The following is a 24,290-nucleotide window of genomic DNA, read 5'->3' as shown; positions in this document are numbered from 1 at the left end:
TGCTCCCCGTCCTCAACTTGTGACAACCAAAAATGTCTCCAGGTGTTGCCAAAGGTTGCTTGCGGGGGCCAATCACCTTCGGCTGAGAACCTCCACTCTAAGAGATGGAGGCTCACCAAAGAATCCCACGCGCAGAGCCGTCACTGCACGCCAGGACAGGATGGAGGGAGAGGAGGGAGAGGAAGAGGTGGCTCAGGCTTTGGCACCCAGGGAAGATGCCCTTGAGGAAGGTTCATGTAACTGAGAGCTGAGAGCTTATGGAGATGAAGGGGGTGGGAGCTGTAAAGGGATCCGGTGGGAAGGTCTGAGGGGCTGGAGCAAGGCAAAGAAAAGACAGGCAGGCAGGGCACAGGTGTAGCTGCAGTGAGAAGCCTTGGGGCCAGATTTGAACTCTGGCCTTTCTCCCACGAGTCCTTGGATGCCCCTGGAAAGAACTGAGCCCCAGAGTGATGCAATCAGGTTGGTGCTTTACAAAGATCCCCTGAACTTCAGCTGAGTGTAGAAGGCCCCAGAGAAGCCAAGTGTGGAGGAGGGGGCCTGTGAGGAGGGGCGGCAATGGCCAATTGCTGGAAGACCAGGGAGGAATGGCAGGTCCTAGAGCTTACAGTTAGGAGGTAAAACGCAGAGGCCTGGTGATGTGCCGGGTTAGGAGGGCAGGGGAGAGTGAGGAGGACCTTCTGGTTTGGGTGCAGGAACCGGGTAAGAAGTAAGTGGGCATGCTGGCAGAGACAGGCCAGGGGACCACAGCTTGGTTCTGACCCGCTGGCATCTTCCAAAGACCACCCACATGCCCTGCAGCCCACCAGGAGCCAGACTCCCGTATTTCCTACTCAAGAGCCCAAAACCCAAGGCAGCCCTGGGGACAGGATGGCTTTCCTGCCAGAGACGCACGGCCCAGCTTTGAGGACCTGGCCGGTGGAAAAAAGTAGATTGGTTTTGACAGGGAGGCCACCTTTTACTCTTCAACTGCCAAACCCCAGTTCAGTTGGTGAGGTTCACTTAGTGCGACAGAAATGGAAGGAAGGGAGGGAGGGAGGAAGGGATAAATTAGTGAGGCATTCCCACTGCCCCGCAGAACCCCTGGGAGGCATCACGCTGTCCGCTGCGCAAATGCCACCAGAGAAGGGACATCAAACAAAGAATCTCAAGGGAGGCTTCCACGGAGACATGAGGGCGGAGTGACAGAACGTGGGCACTAGGTGGCGCCAATCTACTGTTTTTAAATACTCCGGCTTCTAAGTGGCTTCATAGTTTTTCAAGACAGAACACGGAGGAGGCGGGGGAAAGATCAGGAAATAGCTACACCCCCAGCATTCCAAATACTAATAACGAACCGAGATGTACATATTGGGAAGCTTCTATATCCCATAATGATGACCATCTCAGATTTCCTAACTTCTCTATCTTTTCTCACCTCCCACCATGTTCTTATTTATCTTCCTCATTCTGAAACCATTCATTCCCCTGCTCCAAATAGCAATGAACACTGTATGGGGAAGCATCCCTCTCTGACAGTTACATCATACCCCCATAAATAATTCTGTCACCCACATACAGATGCAACCATTCTTCTTATTTTTTGAAATTAAAATAGATGGGTTTTTCTGTGTGCATTAAGATGATTCATGTTAATATTTTTTAAAAAAGGAACCCAAGTAGTACAAAAAAGTAAAAAGAAAGTTAAAAGAAAAAATTCACCCCAAATCTCAGTGCCCAGAGAAAACGACTGTGAACATTCTGGGACTCCAACATGCAGTTATCTCTTTATATACATGTGAAAGTACATACGTAAAATTTGATAGAAATGGAATAGGATGTGGATGGCACTAGAATGGAATGTTTGGTTTTGTTCTGTGGTGGTGTCTCACTCTGTCACCCAGGCTGGAGTGCAGTGGCTGGATCATGGCTCACTGCAGCTTCAACCTCCTGAGCTCAAGTAATCCTCCCACCTCGTCCTCCTAAGTAGCTAGGACTACAGGTGCATACCACCACACTTAGCTAATTTAAAATTTTTAAAATAGAGACGGGGTCTCACTATGTTGCCCATACTGGTCTTGAACTTCTGGGCTCAAGCGATCTTCCCTGTTTGGCCTCCCAAAGTACTGGAATTACAGACGTGAGCCACCATGCCTGGCCCTAGAATTTTTTGTTGTTGTGTTTTACTCAACAACTCATGGGTATATTTCCTCGTCAATAAGTAGAGCTTAGTGTCATTGTCTTGAATGATGGTACAGAATCTCACTGTCTCAATGTATTAAAAAATACTGAGTTAAGCTCTCAAAGGAGGTAGATCTGGCCTCACTCTAACGGGATCACCTGCCAGGAAGGGAATTCTGTAACGTAATGGCCTCCAAAGATCCATGCTTGTCCCTGATTACACGAGAGGAGGAGCATGAGGCCAGGGCTTTGCAGGCTGAGGAGCTATAGGAAGAGCAGTCTGATGAGAGATGTCTCTTCTGCTCTCTACCCCCCATCCTGGGTAGTGGCTTTTTCTAGCTATACTGGGCCAAATTTGGAGGAGGCATTTGCAGAGTACTAGGAGGGCCTAGAATAGAGGATGGCAAACATTTTTTTCTGTAAAGGGCCAGATAGTAAATATTTTCGGCTTTGCAGGCCACATGGTCTCTCGTAACCACTACTGATTCCACCTTTGAAACACAAAGCAGCACAGGTAATATGTAAACATGAATGAGTGTGGCTGTACTCCAACAGAAATATCTATGGACACAAGTTCAATTTCATAGGATTTTCATGTGTTGCAAAATATTCTTTTGATTTTTCTCCAACTGTTTAAAAATATAGAAACCATTCTTAGCTCATGGTTACACAAAAGGTGGTGGGGAGTAAGTTTCGGCCCGTGGATCAGTGCTGATCCCGGATTGAGACAGTAAGGAGAGGCCAAGCCTTTTTTTGAAACACAATTATCAACTGCACTGTATTCTTGGCACTGAATTCTGCCCCTCAGCACAGGCTGACAGGCCTGCTCCTTCACAGAGCTTAGATTCTTCCCAGCACTTACTAGTAGGTGGAGTTGTATTATTGACTTCATTGACGATCTGTAATTATCTATCTCCCCCACTAGGTGGAAGCTCCACAAGGCTGGCCCCTTTTCTGTCTTGTCTGGTTCATTACCTTGCATCTAAGACAGTGCCTGGCACGTAGTGGGCTCTCACTCAATACTTGCTGAATGAACAGAAAGTTGGTTGTATATAGAGTAACAGCCTTAGTCTTTCCCGTGGTCCACAGGTCCTGTGTGACATGTTCCCCTTCCACATCGTCAGCCTCATGGCTTGCCATCTTCCTCTTCATGGACGCATCTCTGGCCAGCCCCCACCCCAGCCCCCTTAAAGATCTGGCTTCAAGGCCAGGCGTGGTGGCTCACGCCTGTAATCCTAACACTTTGGGAGGCCATGGTGGGTGGATCGCTCGAGGCCAGGAGTTCGAGAGCAACCTGGACAACATGGTGAAACCCCAGCTCTAGAAAAAAACACAAAAATCAGCCAGGTGTGGTGGCGCACACCTATAGTCCCAGCTACTCAGGAGGCTAAGGTGGAAGATCACTTTAACCCAAGAAGTGAAGGTTGCCGTGAGCTTTGATCATGCCACTGTGCTCCAGCCTGGGTGACCGAGTAAGACCCTATCTCAAAAAAAAAAAAAAAAAAAAAGGAAAAGAAAAAAATCCAGCTTCAACACCCTGCTTCCCCTCTGAGGCCGATGGGCCACCCGTGTCCTCTTGCACTCTCACTGCTTCCCTCCTCACCCTGTGTGCCCATCACCCTCTGTCCTCACCACCTACCCACCTCTGTGTCCCCCTGACTGAGCTGCAAGCATCTCCCGGGCAGGGACCACCAAGCTCCTTATCACTGGTACCCTTGGCAGGGGCTCGCGTTTCTCTGACGGAATGAGGGATGCTGTTTTGAGCGTCCTCCATTGAAGAGGATTCCATGTACAAAATCAGTGCCACACAATTCATTCCTGGGGTCACTGCCAGGAGCCTCAAATGTGTTGAGGATCTTGTCTCTGGTCTTTAACTCATGCCTTCTGCTAATAAGAAAAGCATTCAGTCTACAGAGGGAACAAAAACCACCGATGCTTGGCGACTGGGGCAACGATAGTACCAGACACCCGTCAAATAACTCAGGCAAGCGAGCAGGCAGACACCACTGTGCCTTGTGCTTCCAAAGTTCTGCTTGCTCTTTAAGTGATGGAAACCCTTCTTTCAAACAACACCTCCCTCAAAAGTCCAAAAAGGAAACAGGCAAACGCAGCAAAACAGAACTTTATAGATCAGTTTGGAAGAGCTGGTATAATAGAAAGTGTGGGCTTTGGAGCCAGACCCACGCAAATCCTGTGTCCGCATCTATAAAATGGGTGACTAGGGTCTAGCAATTATCTTCCTCACAAGGTTGCAGTGAGGATTACGAGGGAACACTGTGGATAAACCCAAAGTTGTGGGCCTCAGGCCCAATGGCAAGTACATGGACACACTCTATGGCCCACACAGTGTTAAAAAAAAATGGTATATTTTACATATAAATATGGGCTTTAAAATCACGCCTGCATCCACACGTGGCAGTGGTGAGCTAGAGCAGGAGAGCAATCATTTCCTTTAGATGGGAGTGTGTACTCAATTTTTCTTTTTTTTTGCCATAGTCCCCACCACTCCCCATTGCCTCTGCTCAGCCCACTTCCCCGGCAGCTCTCCGGCCCCCAAGGCGAGGTGAGTTTTCTACTGGTCTAAAATGAACACCAGGAGCACTCTCGAGGGCACACCACAGATGCCCAATACTTGTACTTATCTATCTCTTCTCAATGGTCCTTGTAAACTGCACCTAACAAAGGGAAGTCTGATAGACCTCTTGATACGTCCTTTTGCACAAAATTGAAGCCTTTTAACCATGCGGGAGGTGCCACACCCGGATCTCTAAACAAATATCCCCTGTGAGGACTCCTGACAACAGCCTTTCCCCTCTCAGGGGCCTGATTATGTTCCCACTGGGGTCCGATTGCTTCTCACAGGCATGAAGGTGCTGCTCCTCACCAGCTCTGAGAATTTCTGCCTTCACTCTGAACCACCTTTAATTATGATGCCAGGCTTCCTTAAGTAATGAAGAGTCTTCTAGCAGAGCACCCAAGGTCCTCTGATCCTAAATCAATGTCAAGGATATTTTCTCAGTGGTTCCACAAGTAAATAGTAGGCTCCCCACCCCCACCCCATCCTCTTCATTTGCGGCTTTAGATAAACTAATGTGATATGCTCTGTCTGAAAGTCAGTGTAATTTCCAAGTGCCTTAAACTATCTGCAGTTCAAGGTTCCTCCAGGGGCCTTCTTCCAGCACCTGCCCCCTCGGAGTTTCACACCCGACGCAACTGGCCAAATATTGATCAGGAGTCAAAGAGACAGTACTACTCAAACAAACCAATTCGGTGCAGATTCACTATTTCACAGTGCCTGTCAACACAGATGAAACTGCTGCTTCCTGGGTGGGAGGTGTTGCGACATCATATGCCACACAGGGGCGGTGTCAGAGGGAACAGCTTAGCTTAAGCCAGCAGACGACCGTGGGGGAGATGCCTGTTCCTTGGGGACTGCCTGGCCCTGGCGGGGAGAAAGAGCAGGAGGCATTTCCTGTTAAAAGCAGGAGGGAACCAGTCAGGTGGAAGAGAGCCCAAGCCTTGCCTTAGACTGCTTAAATGCCTGTCATTTCTTTATCACCTTCAAATATGGAATCCTTTAAGGGAAATTTCCAGAGAAATGGCCTCAGGGAGTGATTATCTTTTTGAAGGGCTGTATCAAAGAGGTCTAGGTAAACACAGAATCCTCCTCAGCAGCCCGCGTAGGACTTCAAACCTGGAATCTTGGTGCTTGGGGTGTTGCCTCCCCCATCCCTGCCCCAGAGCTCAAGACGGGCAAAGCACACGGAGGAAGGAACTGGGAACGATGGAATCAAAGCAGGACCCCAGCTCCAGTGTAATGTGCATTTCCATCTGAATCATTTCTAGCTGGAGCTGCGGCTGCCACGCACATGCCCTGGGCCCGGCTCTGTGCATTCCTCTCGGATCATCCCCCGCACACAACGCATAACCGAATCCGAGAGCTGGGCTCCATTCTCCCCATGAAAGATGATGACACTGGGCTTCAGAGAGACCAAGTTACTGGGCTGGGCCAAGGAACCAGAGTGAGAAGAGAATGGAGAACTGAAACCCAATCTCAATGAGTCTGAACCAGAGTTGACAGGGCACTCCATGAAGCAGTCATGTATGTACTTGCCCCATACGCATCCCGTAACTGTTTTCCTATCTTCAAGATGCTAATAAAGATGTCAGGGGCATTACTCCAAGAGCTTAAAAGGGGAAAGCTGTCCCAGCAGGTAAAAAGCTTCCTTCCCATTCCCTTCTCCTTCATCCTTCCCCACCCCCACTCCCTTCTCAGTTCTCAATGACAAATGAGAATGTGGGGTCTCTTGACAATTTCCAGAGCAGCCTCCAACTCCTTCGGGTCTCTCTAAAACTGGACGCAGCAATCACCTCTTCCCCCATCAGAAACGCATAGGGAGCTCACGGTCCTTCAAGGAGTGACAGGATGCTGGAAATATACAGATTGCTGCTAGGGTGCCCACCCACCAAGGCCTTTATTCTGTGCCATTCTTTTTTTTTTTTTTTTTTTAATTGAGACGAGTCTCGCTCTGTCGCCTAGGCTGGAGTGCAGTGGTGTAATCTTGGCTCACTGCAACCTCTGCCTCCAGGATTCAAGCAATTTTCATGCCTCGGCCTCCCAAGTAGCTGAGATTACAGGTACCCACCACCACACCTGGCTAATTTTGGTATCTTTAGTAGAGACAGAGTTTCGCCATGCTGGCCAGGCTGGTCTCGAACTCCTGACCTCAAGTGATCCACCCACTTCGGCCTCTCAAAGTGTTGGGATTACAGGCATGAGCCCCGTGCCCGGCCTACTCTGTACTGACGTATTAATAGTAACGAGTCCTATCTGATGAGCCCAGCTCTGGGCTGTTAGTACATTTCACAGATTATGTCATCAAATCCTCACGGGAATTCTGTGGGGCTGCTGGCTCTATCATTACCCTTGTTTTAGAGACCTAGATCTAAGAGGGTCATTCATTCACTTGCTTACTCTAGGGTCAGACTGCTTTGGTTTTAGACAAACCAGTTGTGTGGCCTTGGATAAAGCTTGGGTAAAAGCTTCTGGGATAAATGCATGAAATGCACAAATGCACGTGGACTGACATACAGCAAACGTACTTTAGAAATAGTTACTGTTAGCCGGGCGTAGTGGCTCATGCCTGTAATCCCAGCACTTTGGGAGGCTGAGGCGGGTGGATCACGAGGTCAAGAGATCGAGACCATCCTGGCCAACATGGTGAAACCCCATCTCTACTAAATATACAAAAATTAGCTGGGCATGGTGGCAGGTGCCTGTAATACCAGCTACTCGGGAGACTGAAGCAGAAGAATTGCTTGAACCTGGAAGATGGAGGTTGCAGTGAGCTGAGATCGCACCACTGCACTCCAGCCTGGCGACAGAGCGAGACTCCATCTCAAACAAACAAACAAAGAATTAGTTACTGTTAACTATTTATTCGGCACCGGCCATATGTCAGGCCCTTGACCAGGAACTATGGATAAAGGTGAACACATGTTGTCATGCTCCTGACCCCCTGGAGATGATAGCCCAGTGGGAGAACACACATCAACAACAGAATCTCCCTAAAACAGACGTTTTAACTTGAGTGTCCTTAGGAGATCTGCATAGAATTCACAGAAGTTTGTGAACTTAGATAGCAAAAAAGTCCACTTTTATGTTCACTAATCTCTAACAAAAATGTAGCATTTCCTTACATTTTAAATGTTGGCAACAAACTACAGTAGTGTTACGAGACTTGTGTGATAATCACCAAAAGAAATCACAAAGCTATTCCTGTTAGATTACAGTGATTACCAATACAGGTGACCCTTGAACAACACAGGTTTGAACTGCATGGTTCAATTTATAAGTGAATTTCCACCCCTGAGACAGGGCAACGAACTCCTCCTCTTCTTTCTCCTCCTCAGCCTACTCAACATGAAGATGACAAGGATGAAGACCTTTGTGATGATCCACTCCCATTTAATGAACAGTAAATACATTTTCTCTTCCTTATAATATTCTAAATAACATTTTCTTTCCTCTAGAGTACTTTATTGTGAGAATATAGCATATAATACATATTACATACAAAATATGTGTTAATTGACTGTGTATGTTACTGGTAAGGCTTAAGTATTAACTTTTTGGAGAGTCAAAATTTATACTGGATATTTGATTGTGTGGACACTCCAATCTCCATGGTGTTCAGGACTCAGGTGCATTTCAAAATTTCCTTCATGTTCATCATTATTTCAACATTATAATGATTTTTAGATCTGCAGCTGGATCTTGTAATTTAATGCCCTCATCAAGAAGCAGATAAATTAGTACAATTTTAAAGATATTTTGAAAATATCTGAGGATAACTGGCTTCCTCTGTAATCTATTATATTTTATTTTAAGCATCTAAAACCATCAATATGAGAAGATAAGCTAAAGGAGTCCATGGCACCAAAATGGTTAAACCCATCTAGCACTAAGGCATATGTAATTACATGCTTTTTAAGGAAAATGTTATAGTAGTTCTGTATAAAGGTTTAATAAGGAACCCTGACCTAAACTTGGGGAGTTGCTTAGAGAACTTACTGAGCATAGCTTGAACTGAAATCTGAACAATGAGTAGGTGTTTATAGAGGAAAGAGGAAAAAAGGAGGCTTGGGTATGTCAGACAGAAAAAAAAAGTGTGTACAAAGGCCCTGTGATGAGAAAACTGGGAAGGAAACTAGTGTGACTGGTGAGCAGGGAATGAGGAGGAGAGTGGCCCAAGATTAGGTCTCAAAGCTAGGAAGCACTGGAGCTGGGGTTTATCCCGGGGTGAATCTGGCTGCCGAGGCCAGAATTTGCTGGCTAGCCCGCCACCTTCTTCCGATGTGGGACCCTGGTGCAGAGTTGCCCCCAGATTCTCCTAAGTGCTAGGACAACTGCTTTCAAGTTTTAAATCCATGGTGTCTTCACTGATGCCACCTGTTACCTGCGGACTTTTCTTCTACACAATACAATGACATCTCCCTTTCCATGAACAAGCCCTGAATTACAATTCAGTTTCTCAGCAAACAAATGAGTATTAGATGCTCTGTGTTGCAATTACCATGGAAGAAAGCAAATTTGAAAACTGTTTCTTATCCTGTTGGCTGTCTCTGCTGTGCATGTAACAGAGCTACATGCTCAGAAAACAGAAATAGGCAGTATCTGGGAAAGCAGAGGCAGAAATTCAATTCTCCAGTTCAAGCACTGGTTTCGACTTCCCACGTTATGCTCTCCCTGACCTCTCGTACCTCCTTGGATTCTTTTTTCTACATGATATCCCTCTTCCTCTGAGAGCTAAAGGCCATGGGAGGTGTCCATGTCCTGTGCAGGAAAGAGCATTGTTCAGCTCAGCGCTAAGGGAGGTGACAAAGTTCAGGATGATGCATCTTCCCAGCCTCACTTGATAACAGCTGCGTGCATCTTGGACGCTGGGTGGAAGGCTGGATTCCATGTACCCTGGGGTACATTCCCTCCCTTTCAACTTTATGATGCTGTGATTTCCTGCTAAGAGAGCAAAGCGGACCTATCCCACTTTAATTGAGCACAGCATCCTTCCCTCGTGGTGCTTCTGACCTTCCACCTTCTCCCCATGTCTTGCCCTAGTGAAGGGCTCCAACTGAGTGTCTGAACCACAGACCCGGCTGCGGAGCTAGGGTGGGTAAATGCCCAGTGTCCTTTCATAACGATGTTTTTCTCCTGTTTCCCACTGCTGAGACAATGTTGTAGTCCCCTTTACTATGAACAAACAGCGGGTCACCTAAAATAGAGCTCTAAAGCTGGTATCCAAACACCATCCCAAACACCATCCAAGATCTAAGATCTAAGATCCTAAGATCTAAGATCCCATGGGCTGTTTTTATTAGTGATCCCAACAGCCATGTCAGGAAATCAACCAGTGACCCACACAGATGGCTTTAGCTGGGATTTTATAGAAATACTTGAGTCTAGATTATTATGATGCAAATGGTTAAGGTGCCCTCATTTGTTTTCCATCTGAGCCTTAAAATAATTTCTCTTGGAAACAGGTAGTCTGCTCAGCTTGGTACCTACTATGCTTAAAAGTAGTATCCTGGCTCACGCATGGCATTTACCTGTTAACTCTGGATCTCTGCTACTTCCTGGCCACTTGCTACTCTTACTTGTTCTCTGTTCTGGCTGAGTGTGGGTGGAGTGGTAGGATGAACTCCAATGTTTGGGTTCCAACCTCATTTCAATCCCCAGATGTGGCGTCTGAACCAACTGATCATTTGGTAAGGATGGCCCTATCTGGTATGGTTTCAGGGCCTCCCACACCTGGGTACTGCCCTCAGGCCAAGACTTGGTCAAAGGGACCCAAGAAGGAAACAGGGAGACTGTCAGTTGATGGAGAGACCAGGCTATGGGCAGGCACTGCCCGAGAGTGGGCCCAAGTGGAATCATCAATTCAGCACATGGCAGGGACTGAGCCACTTGAGTCTCTTGGCTGCCCCTGGCAAATACGTCCATACGCTCTGAAGAGCAGCTGGTGGGTGAAAACCAAGTTTTCAACAGTCAGCACACTCCTCACCGAGAAGGCTCTTCTCTTCTGGCAAGCCTTTCCTGGTGCCAGCCCGGAAGCAAAGAACTGCATAGCTCTGTGCACTTGATAATACCTGACAGCATTTAGTCTCAGACATACAGGCAGCGCCTTCTCAGCACAGGCAGAGATTTGAAATGTGACAGCCAAGATACTTATTTCGGTCCCAGCCAGTGCTTAGGAATCACAAAACCAGTCAAGAGAGTTGCCCAGGAGTGAAGCCAGCAACCATAACAACCACTGGCTGTGCTCAGAAGGAATAAGAAAAGCCTGACTCAAGAGGACACCACATGGGGCTCCCTCTTCTGGGTCTTAACAGTTGTTCTCTGATTTTCAGGCTTCAGGGGCAGGGAGATGAGACTGTTTCTTATGCCCTAGGAAAGAAGGGTTCTGTCCATATTCCTGGACAGATACCTGAAGAAAAACAGCTTCAACCAACCCGTGTTTGTTTGAGGAATAATGAGTGGGATGAATGGGGAAGATGTCTCCCAGCTAGATACCTCCTATGGCTCCAATGAGAGGCACACCAATGTCTCGCAGCCTCATGTTTCATAGGCTGTGAATGCTAGTTAGTGAAAAAGGGGAAGTGTGCTGCTCTGGGAGTAAGGAAGCTGTTGGCCTTTATTAATTTCCAGACTGCTGTTCACAAGCACCATGGTGCCCACACAAGTAAACCCAATGTCAGAGAAGATTTTTCTAGTGAGCAAAGAAAGCCAGAGGAGGGTTGCTAAGTTGGCCTTGAAGATCAAACTCTGTCTACCTGCCTAGAGATGGAGAGGATTAAGTAATTAGGTAATGTTTATAAAGTGTGAAAACACTAGATGGCCCCTGGAGTCTGCTACCAGTATCAGCTCAACCGCTCCCAAGCCATAACAGCCGATTCTGCCTGACAGCATCCTGACACGAGTGCCTGACACTTTAAGTGACTCCATTCTCTGCTTTTAGGCTGTTCCTTGAGGCAGACAGAAAAGCCCTCGCTCCATGTTTTGTTGAAATGTATGCTTCCATCCAAGGTGGCTTTTGGTCAGAGTAAAAGGTGGCTTCCCCAATCCCAGGAGCCTCTCTGATTTCAGGAAGTAGTACTGGCATGACATCCTACTTCAGATGCCTGGCAATGCTCCCCAGTAGGAGCACCCAGCCTGGGCTACATCATACATGTCCCAACTGTGCAAACTCTTTTGGTAAGAATTTTTTATTCCTGGCCACCTGATATGTATATGTTAGCTTAATCCATCCATGCATCCCTCCATCCTCCCATCCATCCCTCCATCCTCCCATACATCCATGGATCCATGCATTTATCCATGCATCCATCCATCCATCCATCCTCCCATCCATTTGTGGATCCACACATCCATCCATCCTCTTATCCATCCATGGATTCACATTTTCATCCATCCATCCATCCATCCATCCACCCACCCACCCACCCACCCACCCAACAACCCATCCAATCCAGTATTTACTGAGGAGTCAACAGTTACCATAGCACCCTCTCTCCAATAAAAACAGAGAAAAGGAAAAGTCTCACCCCTCATGGAACTTATGGGGTAGTGGGAGAGCTGGATATTAGGAAAAAAAATCACACATCGCATAATCAGATGTAAAAATCCAACTTTGGTAAGTACTATAAGGGAAAGGTACTGGTGCCCTGAAACAAGTGGCTGGGTCAAGGCAGTCAGGAAACTTCCTTGGGGAAGGGACCCTTGAGCTGAGTTATGAAGGCTGAGGAGGGGTCAGTTACGTACAGAGGTGGGACAAGGGCCTTCCAGGTAGAGGCAACAGCCTGCTGGGACTGCAGAATGGCTGCTGGACTGAAGTGTAGGATGCCAAGGGAAGGAAAGTACAAGACGGGGCTGGAGAGGGGGACAGGACTTGATGTGTGGACCACCTTAAGGATTATACGTTTCATCAGAAAGGTTTTGACAAGTTCGAACAGCCTGGCTTCACACTTCTAACAGGAAGAGGGCATGGCACCCTTATTCTGAAATACGTTCTCCAGTGATCATGTCACATATAACAGGTTGTCCTGGGCATACAAAGAAGCTATTGCTGACCTACAGATAAGAAGATACAATTATTTGCAGAGTAATTTCCATATCCAAGATCCCGTACTATAAGTCTCATTTGAAAGGCCACTGGCTGAGGAAGAAAGTGTGTGATTATCTCTATTTTATTACTATTATGTTTTGAGACAGGGTCTCACTGTGTCACCCAGGCTGGAGTGCAGTGGGCATGACCATGGCTCACTACAGCCTCAACCCCCTGGGCTCAAGTGATCTTTCTGCCTTAGCCTCTTGAGTAGCTTAGGGACTACAGGTGTGTGCTACCAAGCCCAGCTAATGTTAAAAAAAAAATAAATTTTTTTTCTTTTCTTGGTGGAGATGGGGTCTCACTGTTGCCCAAGCTGGTCAGGAACTGCTGGTCTCAATTGATCCTCCCACCATGGCCTCCCAAAGTGTTGGGATTACAAGCGTGAGCCACTGGGCTCTGCCTTATTAGCTCTATTTTAGAGGCAAGGAAATAGAAGCTTAGATACTAGCTTGAGCAAGGTCACAAACGAGTGAATCATTCCTAGGATTTCAGTCTAGGTATGCCTGAATCCCAAGTCTGTATTCTAACACTGCCTTATCCTGTCTTATTATTTATTCATTCGTTCACTTAGCAATGACTGTGCACCTACTATGTACCAGGTACTGTGTTAGGCCCTCCTCATCCAAGGATGCACAAGATCTTCTGCCTAGATGGCCCCACGGTACAGGTCAAGTGGGTGCAGGACTCTCAGGACTAACCCTGTGACCAATACCCTATGCCCTGAGCACCCAAGATAACCTGACAACATAGATAAAAGCCAAGCAGATAAAGACTGAGCCCAGTGGAAGGAAGGTAAGAGCACCTCATTCCCACAAGTATGTTTCGTTTTAAAGCTCCTTCATTCAGGGAAGGAGTAATAAACTGTGTTGTTCAAGTCACCTGATGACATCCAAAACACAGAGGCACCACTTGCAAGTTCTTGTGGAAGATGGTGGTCCCTTGGATGATGGAAATACTGCGTTTGGACATAAGAGGATCTTGGTTCACGTCTGAGCTCTACCACTTCCTGGCTGAGAGGCTTTGGATGATTCACTTACCCTCTCTGAACGTTAGACACCTCACTTGTTAAAGAGAAACAATAACACTCCATTTCTCTCTTTGCTCACCCTACCCACCCCTCCATCCAAACTGTTAGTAAATCTCCAAAGCTCTCCTCCAAAGTCCATCCCTAATGATCACTTATACTTTTACTATGATCATCCTCATCCAACCTGCGATATTTCCATCAGCCTCTTGCAGGGTCCTGCAGACTCCAGTGCAAGTCCTCTGCAAGCATTCGCCACATAACAGCCAGAACAATAAGTTTATAGACGTTGTGATTATTCCAGAGTCCTCTTTAAAACCCTCCAGAGGCTTCCCACTGCTAGAAGATCTTAACTCCTAACAGTCTTAACTCTTTACCAAGAGAAGTCTTTGCCAGAGTGGCTCTTGCCTACTTCTCCAGCTCTTCCCTCTGATCTTGCTTCCCCTTTGTTTACCTCGCTCTAGGTTGGATCCCATGCCTCAGGGCCCTTGCAAATGACCTTCTTCTCCAGATCTCTGTGGGGCTGGCTCCCTGTCCTCACTTGCCTTATCCCTAGAAGGGCTCCTCCCCACCACCTCACCACACTCCACCGCTCTTAGCACACGACTTGATTTGATTCCCTTTGGGACAACATTGAAGCCCATCATCAGTGGACTTGTTTATTTATTTCTCCTTTCTAGAATGTAAACTCCATGATGAGGGACCATCCCTTGTTCAACTTTATTTCTAGTACCTAGAACTTGTTTATAGTAGATGGTCAATAAATATTTAATGAATGAAAAGCAAATCCTGGCAGAGGTTGTTTTGAGGATTAAATAAAACAACTATGAATAGGAAACAATAGCACAGCATCTGGCACACAAAAACCTCTTCCCAGACTTTCTTTTTCTTTTCTTTTTAAGAGACGTAGGCTTACTATGTTGCTCAGGATGGCCTCAAACTCCTGGGCTCAAGCGAACCGCTCACCTCTACCTCCCAAGAAGCTGGGACTACTGGCGCGTGCCACAGCACTCGGCTCTCTTGCTAGCCTTTCTGACCACAGGTGTTTCAGGCACCACTCCTAGAGTCCATAAGCTTTTCAAAGCTAGAAAAAATGTCTGACATATGAAAAGAAATTTACTAGCTACAACAATTGATACAAAATATTTAATGCTACATTAAAAGTCTATAAAATATCAACATTATGTCAACCTATCAAATGCAACTTAACACCAACTCATATATTTACATAAACTTAGAGTAATCATGAAATGTCTGAGCATTTAAAAATGTTGGATATAATATGGCAGGACCTTCAGAAGTATGAGAGCCTAGGATGTTCCAAGGGTCTTGAAACAGACCTGCTTTTTTTGTCTTCTTTCTTAAACACTCAAGGTTAAAAAAGAATGACAAATCAAAGTTATTTTTGAAAGAAGGGGGTTAAAAACTCTCCATAGGGGCTGCATGAAAAGTTTGTTTTTCTTAATACTTTCCTATGCTAAAAGTTTCTGGCAGTAACAAGGTAACTTTCTGCAAGAGTTTCTAGGAGGGCAGCTGCCTGCAAAGGCATGAAGTGTTCATATCAGAGCTTCTTTTAATAAGATAAGTAATTCAAGCTCATTAATCTGGTGAGTAGAAATGATTAAACTGAAAATAGAACAACATTAATATTTTCTCCCAAAATAGCAGAAAACCATGATTTCAATGTCAAACTCTTTTTTAAACCAATCATGGATTTACTTCTTTGTTTGCTAATTTGGATAGAAAATGTGACCCTCTTTCTCAATGTACTGATTTTAAATAGGCTACTTACTCAGGCATCCTTGCACAGTGGTACATGTCCTTTAAAAGTGCTTTTAACCAAAACAGGAAGCAATGTTTAGCATTGAAAACATAGCTAAAAAAGAGATCCCTCCATCAGCAGAGGCAAAAAACACTCACCAAAAAAACACGACATTGGCTTAGGAGCCTAGAGGGTATGCAGGCAGCCCGGTGTCCTCTCCATTTCCTTTGCTTTTATTACATTATACAGTGTCATTTTAATTAAGCCATCAAATCAAATTATCAGATCAAGTGGTTTTGATTCCACTGCGGTTTGAACAGGTTTGGTTAAATTAATAAACCATATGTTTCATGTTGTTGGAAGGAAAGTTATTTTTCTCTGTTCCCTGTTCCAAAAGTCTTCACAATAGACAGTATTCAGCACTTAATCACTGAATGCTCTCCCATGTATCCGGGATGTGTTGCAGAATAACTGAAATGACAGCCCATTAAATCCTAAAGTCTGCCTAAGTTATTTACCGACAAAGGGCAGAGTGGCAAATCGGATGTCCCTTGAACAATCCAATAAGCCTAAATATTGTTTCCATTTACTGGAACTAGAGCTTTATTATTTTTTATGGATGACATCCATATAGAAGTCTTTCTTCAGCAACAATACAATATTAAGATGACTTTTCCCCCACTTCTTTCTTAGGGGGCCCTGCCTCTTGTGCTTGGCACCGAAAGGCTGGATTCTGTATTCTCTATTCCAGGACGTCCAATCATCCTGATAAAATACGGGTGCATGAACACAGGCCCCCACCACTGGCTGCCTCAAGTTCACGATCATAACCAGGGGAACAGAGGAGGCGGGGAGCTATATTCAGTCAACTGAGGCTCTGGTTACCCCTCTGATGTGAAAGATGACCGGGTGTTAAAGTGAATTGTAAGTGGGTGGTTACCAAGTTAATGAATCTCTGGTTGGTCCTAGGGTCTTTCAGCGGAATGGAAACACAGATCCAACACATTCACAGTCATGGCCATTACCACCTTGAAGACAGAAAATATGTATCTTACAACAAGCCTATGATTTCCCCATTTAGGGTTCTCCAACTCAGTTTAAGCTACTCCATAGAGTGGGGATCAGTAAACTACAGTCCCAAGGCCAACTCTGGTCTGCCATCTTTTTTTGGAAATAAAAGTTTACTGCAAGACATTTTCTACGCTCATTTACATATCATCTGCAGGTGCCTTCCTGCTATACCGGTAGAATTGAGTACAGTCGGCACTTATATCCATGGGTTCTGCATGCATGGATTCAACCAACCATAGACCAAAAATATTTGGAAGGAAAAAAAAAAAAATAGCAATATAACAATAAAAAACAGTACAAACAAAAACCAGTAGAGTATAACAACTATTTACATGGCATTTACATTGTATTAATATTATAAGTACTTTAGAAATATTTTAAAGTATACTGGAGGATGTGTTCAGGTTATGTGCAAATACAACACCATTTTATATAAGGGACTTGAGCATCCAAGGATACTGGTGTCCGTAGGGGTCCTGGAACCAATGTCCCACAAGTACCCAGGATTCAACAGAGACCATATGGCCAACAAAGCCAAAAACATTTACTATCTGGCCCTTAACCAAAAAAGTTAAATGACTCCTGCCTTATGTAATTAATTTATTTTTCCTTCTTCTGTGACAACAGCCCGATAAATGCATAAAACATCATAGCTTTCCTGGGCATTGAAAGCTTCCAATAATTATCAGATAGAGAATATCAATCAGGCAGGCTTTGCTCGTTTTGAATTACCTGAAGATTACAGAATACCACTCATTCTCTTTTTAAAACTTTTTTTCGCAGAAGAGTAGAGGAAGGAAAAGGACTTGTTCCGTGCTTTGGCTCTTTCCTGCTTACATCTCTAAGGTCAATAATCTAAGCCCTCCAGGCTGTTTGATGATGTGTCAGCATCTTTTGGCCTATAGTGGCGCTGAGTTACCTGAGTCTTCGTAGGGAAAAAAAAAAAGGAGGAACATTTGGTCATGTGGGCTGTGGTTCCATGACATGTGCATTTAAAAACAAACAGGGAGATCATCAGTCATTAAGGAGATGGAAATCAGAACTATAAACTGATGCAACCTCATATTCACTAGGTTGGTGAAAATAAAAGAGATGCACAATAACAAGTGTTGGTGAGGATATGGAGAAATTGAAACCCTCATACACTGTTGATGGGAATGTAAACTGATGCCACCACTTTGGAAAATAGTTTGATAGTTCCTCAAAACTGTAAACAGAAAGTTACCATATGACCCAGCAATGCTATTCCTAGGTTTACATCTAAAAGACTTGAAAATGTATATTTACACAAAAACTTGGACATGGATGCTCACAAAAGCATTATTCATAACAGCCAACAGGTGGAAAAAACTCAATGTCCATTAATTGATAAATGGATAAACAAAACATGGCACCTCCACATATTATGTGGTATATTACTTGGCCATAAAATATAATTAAATTCTGATACATAGCCCCTAATACAGATGAACTTTGAAAGTATTATGCTAAGTCAAAAAAGTCATATATGATCCACTTGCATAAAATGTGCAGAACAGACAAATTCATAGAGACAAAAGGTACGTTAGTGGTTGCCTAGCCCTGGAGGGAGGGAGGGAGGGACATACAGGGCAGACGAAGGGAAGGAGAATGGGAGTGATTGCTATAGATGGAGTTTCTTTTTGGGGTGATGAAAATGTTCCAGAAATAAATGGTGGCAATGGGTGCATGACTTTGTGACTACAGTAAAAAACACTGATGTGTACACGTTAAAAGAATGAATTTCATGGTATGTGAATTAAATCTCAATAAAGCTGTTATTAAAAAAAAATAGGGATACTATTCAGCAATAAAAAAAAAATGACCTACTGATACATGCCAAACATGGGTAAATGTTAAAATCATTAACACCAAGTGAAAGACAAAACCAGATCTGAGGTTGCCTGGGGTTGAGGGCAGGAGAAATAATTGACTGCAAATGGGCAGGAAGGAACTTTCTGTGGCGATGAAAATATTCTAAAACTGGACTGCAGTGATGGCTACGCAAGTATAAATTTGCTAAAATTATCAAATTATACATTTACCATAGCTGTATATTATGGTATGTAAATTATGCCTTTAAAAAAATGCTGTAAAAATAGGAAAATTTCCTAAACTGCTGGCAAAAGTGTAAAGTGGCACATACAATCACTTTGGGAAGCCATTTGGCAGTCTCTAACCAAACCTGAAAATATGTGTACTCTAGGATGCTGCCATTTTACTCCTGGGTGTATGCCCAATAGAGATATATCCACATATTCATTAAAAGGCAGGTTCAAGAATTTTCGTAATCACCCAGACTTGAAAATAATCTACATATACATGTATACTGAAATGGATAAATATATTCAGGTATAATCACACAATGGGATTTAGCAATACAGAAGAACAAACTACAACTACAGGCCACAACAGAGAGGATGCTTAAAATCACTGTAGAGCAAAAGAAGCAAGACACAAAAGAGGACATACTGAATGATTCTATCTTTATGCAATTTATTAAACAGGCTAAGTGAATTTCTGGAAGTGGTTACCCTTGGGAACACAGAGTGATTAGGAAGGGGGATGATGGGGGAGTCCTGAGATCCTAGACGGGAGTTTCTTGATCTAGGTGCTTGTTACTCAGGTGTGCTCAGGCTGTGAAAATTCATCAAGCTGTGCACGTATTACAGGTACTGCACTTTTATGTATGTGTAGCTCTCCAATAATAAGTTAAACACACAAATAGGACTGCATCTAGATCCTGCTCTCTCTTTGGCTCTAAAAATATCAGAAAACATTTTAATATTCCCATGTCTTAAAGAGTCAGCAACGAGCACTATGATAATTCAAACAAACCTAGTAGAATGACGCATGAATTTGCCGTATTTAAGGATGGTTCTGTGGTTGTGGTCAAATTCAGAGAAGGCCCATTCAGTGGAAGATCATGCCTACTTTGACAATTTAACACAATAGAAACCATTATCCTCCCTAGCTTTCTTGGATAATAAAGGCCATGCATTTTCTCTGTACAGCTGATATATCATATGCTTGGCCCATTTTTCAGGAAAGAGCTTTGTATCTGTCACCATCTCAGCAATTCTGAGCTATCAGATCTTGCACTCACTTGTGATAGGAATTCCTCACCCCCCGAATCCATGTCCTCTGCATATAACTCTCACAAAATCCCCAGGAGACCTGATTTTCTCAGTCAACTTCTCTTGGGAGAAAGCTTTCTAGTTGGGTTGTTTTCTTTATTTTTTTTTAGCTAGGTTAAAAAAAAAAATTAGTTCATGTGAGGTTTTCCACGGCAGCCCAACCGAAGATATTTCACAGGTTTGTGAGCTTCTTAATTCTCCCATTGTTCCCAGAGAATGATGCCCTTGACAATCTATTGTCCCCAAATTACTTGAATCTCAAGCATTTCTTGAGGGAACCTGGTGCCTGACTCACTTCTCCTCACTAACCTCAAACAAAATCACACAGACAGGAAGGAAATGATCACATTCTTAAACTCCCTCTCCTCTTCTTTTAGCTCCTTTTCAGAAACATGAGCCTAGAAAATGGGCTCTTTCATATCATCAAAGTGCATGTCACTGCAGTTACTTGTGGAATAGAATCCCATTCCCCCTGTTCCTACAAAGTCCATATGCCAATAAACTGTTCCCTTTTGTTGGGGGTGAGGGCACTCTTGAAAGAAAACCTCTCCACATAACGTACCACACTAACAGTAGCCCACTCTACCTCCAGTGTTGATAAATGACACAAGCTCTCCCTTTATTACCCAAGCTCATAATTTTGAAGAAGGATAGCACTGGGTTGGGAAATATCCCTTTTCGCACCAAAAGAAAATTCCTTCTTTTTCCTTCCTCCCTTCCAAGTAATAGGGCTTTGATCAGCCTTGCTCCCCTCAGCATTTCCGGAGCTCTGTGACACAATTCTGATAAATCCCAGAGCCTGAGGGGAGAGGTGTGAGGGTAGAACCAGAAGTTCTAGTTTCCTGGGAGAGAAATTCATATTCATCTCACATGAGCAAGTAGAGATGGAAAAGACTGAGATGCCTGAAAATGATAAACTTATGTTTATCAGATACCGGGGTTAAACTGTTAAATAATAGGTTAAAAAAATAATAAGCAAGTGATTTCCAGTAGGGGTGAGGCTGGCATGGGAGTTCTTGCCGGGGGTGGATGGTAGTAAGACTGCTATATACTGGGGTGTTGGGAGCAATTCGAAGGTCCTGATGATATGGACAGGAGACAGGGAAATACTGGCTAGAAGAGGGCAGTTCCTGGACAAAGGCCCCACCCTCAAATTTGGAGACCCTTGGGCCCTAAGTGAAAACAGACATTCCTGTTTTCATGACCAAAAGTTGCCTTTTGGCCCGCCATATCCCGCTATCCTGTACCCATATAAACCCCAGACCCCAGGCTCCAGAAGCAGACAAGAGGGATGAATAGAAGAGCAGAAGAACAGCAGAATGGCATGGCAGGGAGAAGAGAAGGAGCATCTGAATGTCAAGGGACAATCAGAGAGGAGACTAGCCACCGAATGGCCAAACTCCATCATCTTCTCACTTGATACCCCTTCCAGCTCCCTATACATCCTGCTGAGAGCCAACTCCGCCACTCAATAAAACCCCCACATTCATCCTTCAAGTCCATGGGCGACTTGATTGTTCCTGGACGCCAGACAAGGACCTGGGTACCAAGAGGTCACTGAGCTGGTTAACACTTAAGCTGTCCACAGACGGCAAGGCTGAAAGAGCCCACTGTAACACATGCCCACTTGGGCTTCAGGAGTCACAGACACATAACCCTAGTGCCAGAGCCCCAAGGAACTCGCCCTGGCTCCTGCACCTGCCCATCTGTGTGCTCCCCCTCCCTTATGTGCTCCCCCAGACCTTATGTGTCTGAGCAGCGAATGGTGACTGAACAGATGAGCCACATTCCTGTTGCATGTCCTTCAAAGCAGGGAGTGGGGTCAGGGAACTCTCCCGTTTCACTGATGTCTGAGCTCAGAGATAAACTCCTGATCAACAGGGAAACACATAAAAAGTAAGACACTTTTCAGAAAGCTTTCTCTAGACACTGCTAGTAAGTTTTGAAGTTACAAGGCAGAAATGCAGACAGAATTATCTATTATTGGTCAAAAGGGCAATTTCTACCATACCTATTTAACAGAATTTATTCCCACACCTGCTCCTATTTTTCAGCCAGACAGGCTCCCTTTAGCAGAGAAACATATGCATTTAACACCAAGTCCCAATTCCTGGCTGGCTTTGAATTCCTTTTAATTTAAAGTAATTTATGATAAGGAATCTTCCTCTGGGCAAGGCACTTAAGCCAAATATACCTTTAGAGGCTTCTGTCCCCAGTGGGTTTTCTAAGAAGTCTGTCATGTCGTGGTTCCAGGCGTCACGGACGGCGGACTTGGACACCACCCTGTCATGCAGACGCTGCTGTGGTCGAAAGTTATTTCTCAGATACTCCACCGACTTGACATGGTCTTGCTGCTCCGTGGTGAAGATGGAATAAAAAGCCTCAAGCTGAACAGAGGACCAGAGAGGGGAGGGGAAAAAAAAAGAAACACAAGAAACACACATTAATTAGAAAAGCTATTTGGTCTAAAGCAGGTGAAGGTGATAAGAGCATGAAACGGTAGGAAGTGCCCAATGCCAGGGCTGCTAAACCCAGCAGGACCTGAGGCTGCCTGCTGGAAACACTGCCAACAGGCTCATCTGGCTGTGGTTTCTGTCCTGCCAACTAACCAGGAAAACACTTCATTTGAGGGCTGTACCGCACTCTGAGTTTGTGCCTCCCATGAGAGAGTCCCAGTCTTTCTGCAGTGCCCTGCTGGAAAGGCCTTTACCATTCTAGCAAGAAACACAGGGTCACAGTCAAACTGTTATGTCCCGGAGCCAGACCGCCTGGGTATGAATACTAACTCCATCGCCTACCCACTCTGTGACCTGAACAAGCTGCTTAACCTGAGCCACCATTTTTCCTCAATAAAATGGTGATAATCATAACAATATTTACCCAAAAGGATTTTTGTCAATATTAAGTGCTGACAAAATATTTAAACCAAGTACAGTGCTTAAAACAGTTCCTAGCATATCACAAGAGCTTCATAAATATTAGGGATTTAATTCTTGGCATCTTCCGACATACTAGTGATCAAGTTTGGCAAAGTCACCAGGTCACTAAATGTGTGACTTGCAAGTCAAACTGCCTAAGTTCAACATTTACCAGATGGGTAATCGGAGATGAACTGTTCAAGTTTTCTGTAACTCAAGTATCCACAACTGTAAAACACGTAATAATACTTACCTTATAAAGTTGTCAGAAGTATTAAAATTTATGTAAATTGCTTAGCACACAGTTAAGTCCTCAATTAAGGTTAGCTGCTATCATTATTATTAATATTATTAAGAAACATCTCTTACAAGACTGCCGATCTAACTTTTATGGAAAGTAAAGGAAAAAAATCAGGGTGCCCAAATCATATTTCTATTATCAAAAGGGATTCTTTGGGCCAGGTGTGGTGACTCAAGCCTATAATTCCAACACTTTGGGAGGCTGAGGTGGAAGATCGCTTGAACCCAGGAGTTGGAGAGTAGCCCAGACAACGAGACCCTGCCTATATAAAAAATACAAAAATCAGCCGGGCGTGGTGGTGCATGCCTGTAGTCGCAGCTTCTTGGGAGGGTGAGGTGAGAGGGTTACTTGAGGCTGGGAGTTGCAAGCTGCAATGAGCTATGATTGCACCATGCACTCCAGTCTGGGTGACAGAGTGAGACCCTGTCTCAAAAACAGAACAAAACAAAAAAGGGATTTTTTTGTGTCCCTCAACATTGTGATCATTAAAAAAGGTAATTCTGGTCAGGCGCGGTGGCTCATGCCTGAAATCCCACCGCTTTGGGAGGCCAAGGTGGGTGGATCACTTGAGGTCAGGAGTTCGAGACCAGCCTGGCCAACATGGTGAAACCCTGTCTCTACTAAAAATACAAAAATTAGCCAGGCATAATGGTGCACGCCTTAATTCCAGCTACTCGGGAGGCTGAGGCATGAGGATTGCTTGAACCTGGGAGGCGGAGGCTGCAGTGCACCGAGATTGTGCCACTGCACTCCAGCCTGGGTGATGGAATGAGACTCTGTCTCAAAAAAATAATAAAAAACTTTTTAAAAATAAAAAAAGTCATTCTATTACATATGAGGAATGGAACAGCAACTGAGTGACAGAGACTTGTCCTCAACAGGCCACAAAGTTATTCTTGTCACCAAAAAAAAAAAAAAAAAAAATGAACTGTAATTTGAAATATGCAGCCACCAAAAATACTAATAGGAGAAGAAAATAGAATGAAGAGAAAAGCTGAATGAACTGTTTCTGGCCCATCTGGATCCTCTGGTGCCAAATAAGAGTGCTTTCTGCAGGAGAAATGGTCGAATGGTGCTAGAAAGATGCTCTCTGTGCATTGAGTGACTGTCAAGGCTTTGGGGAACCAGAAGGCAGTTAATACTAATGTGGAAAATAAAAAAGGGAAATCACTCTCTGGGTTTCTGCAAATTCTAGGTGGTCATCCTGAACCCTGGAACTAACCCCCACTGTTTCTCAA

At 44.6% G+C, this 24,290-nt stretch overlaps 1 protein-coding gene across 2 annotated transcripts in view; it reads right to left on the bottom strand.

Moving 5' to 3' along the window:
• The window catches only part of PTPRG (protein tyrosine phosphatase receptor type G), a 733,855-nt gene that overhangs the window by 107,433 nt on the left and 602,132 nt on the right, over nucleotides 1-24,290 (bottom strand). For both annotated transcript variants that reach the window (XM_003811607.6, XM_003811608.6), the window contains exon 8: nucleotides 22,028-22,220. In XM_003811607.6, the coding sequence (XP_003811655.1) occupies nucleotides 22,028-22,220 (193 nt within the window). The remainder of the gene's footprint in view (nucleotides 1-22,027; nucleotides 22,221-24,290) is intronic.

This window comes from Pan paniscus, chromosome 2 (assembly GCF_029289425.2).
Source record: "Pan paniscus chromosome 2, NHGRI_mPanPan1-v2.0_pri, whole genome shotgun sequence".
Taxonomy (NCBI): domain Eukaryota; kingdom Metazoa; phylum Chordata; class Mammalia; order Primates; family Hominidae; genus Pan; species Pan paniscus.
The sequence above is the reverse complement of the archived record's forward strand: the minus strand, read 5'-3'. Positions and strand labels throughout refer to the sequence as shown.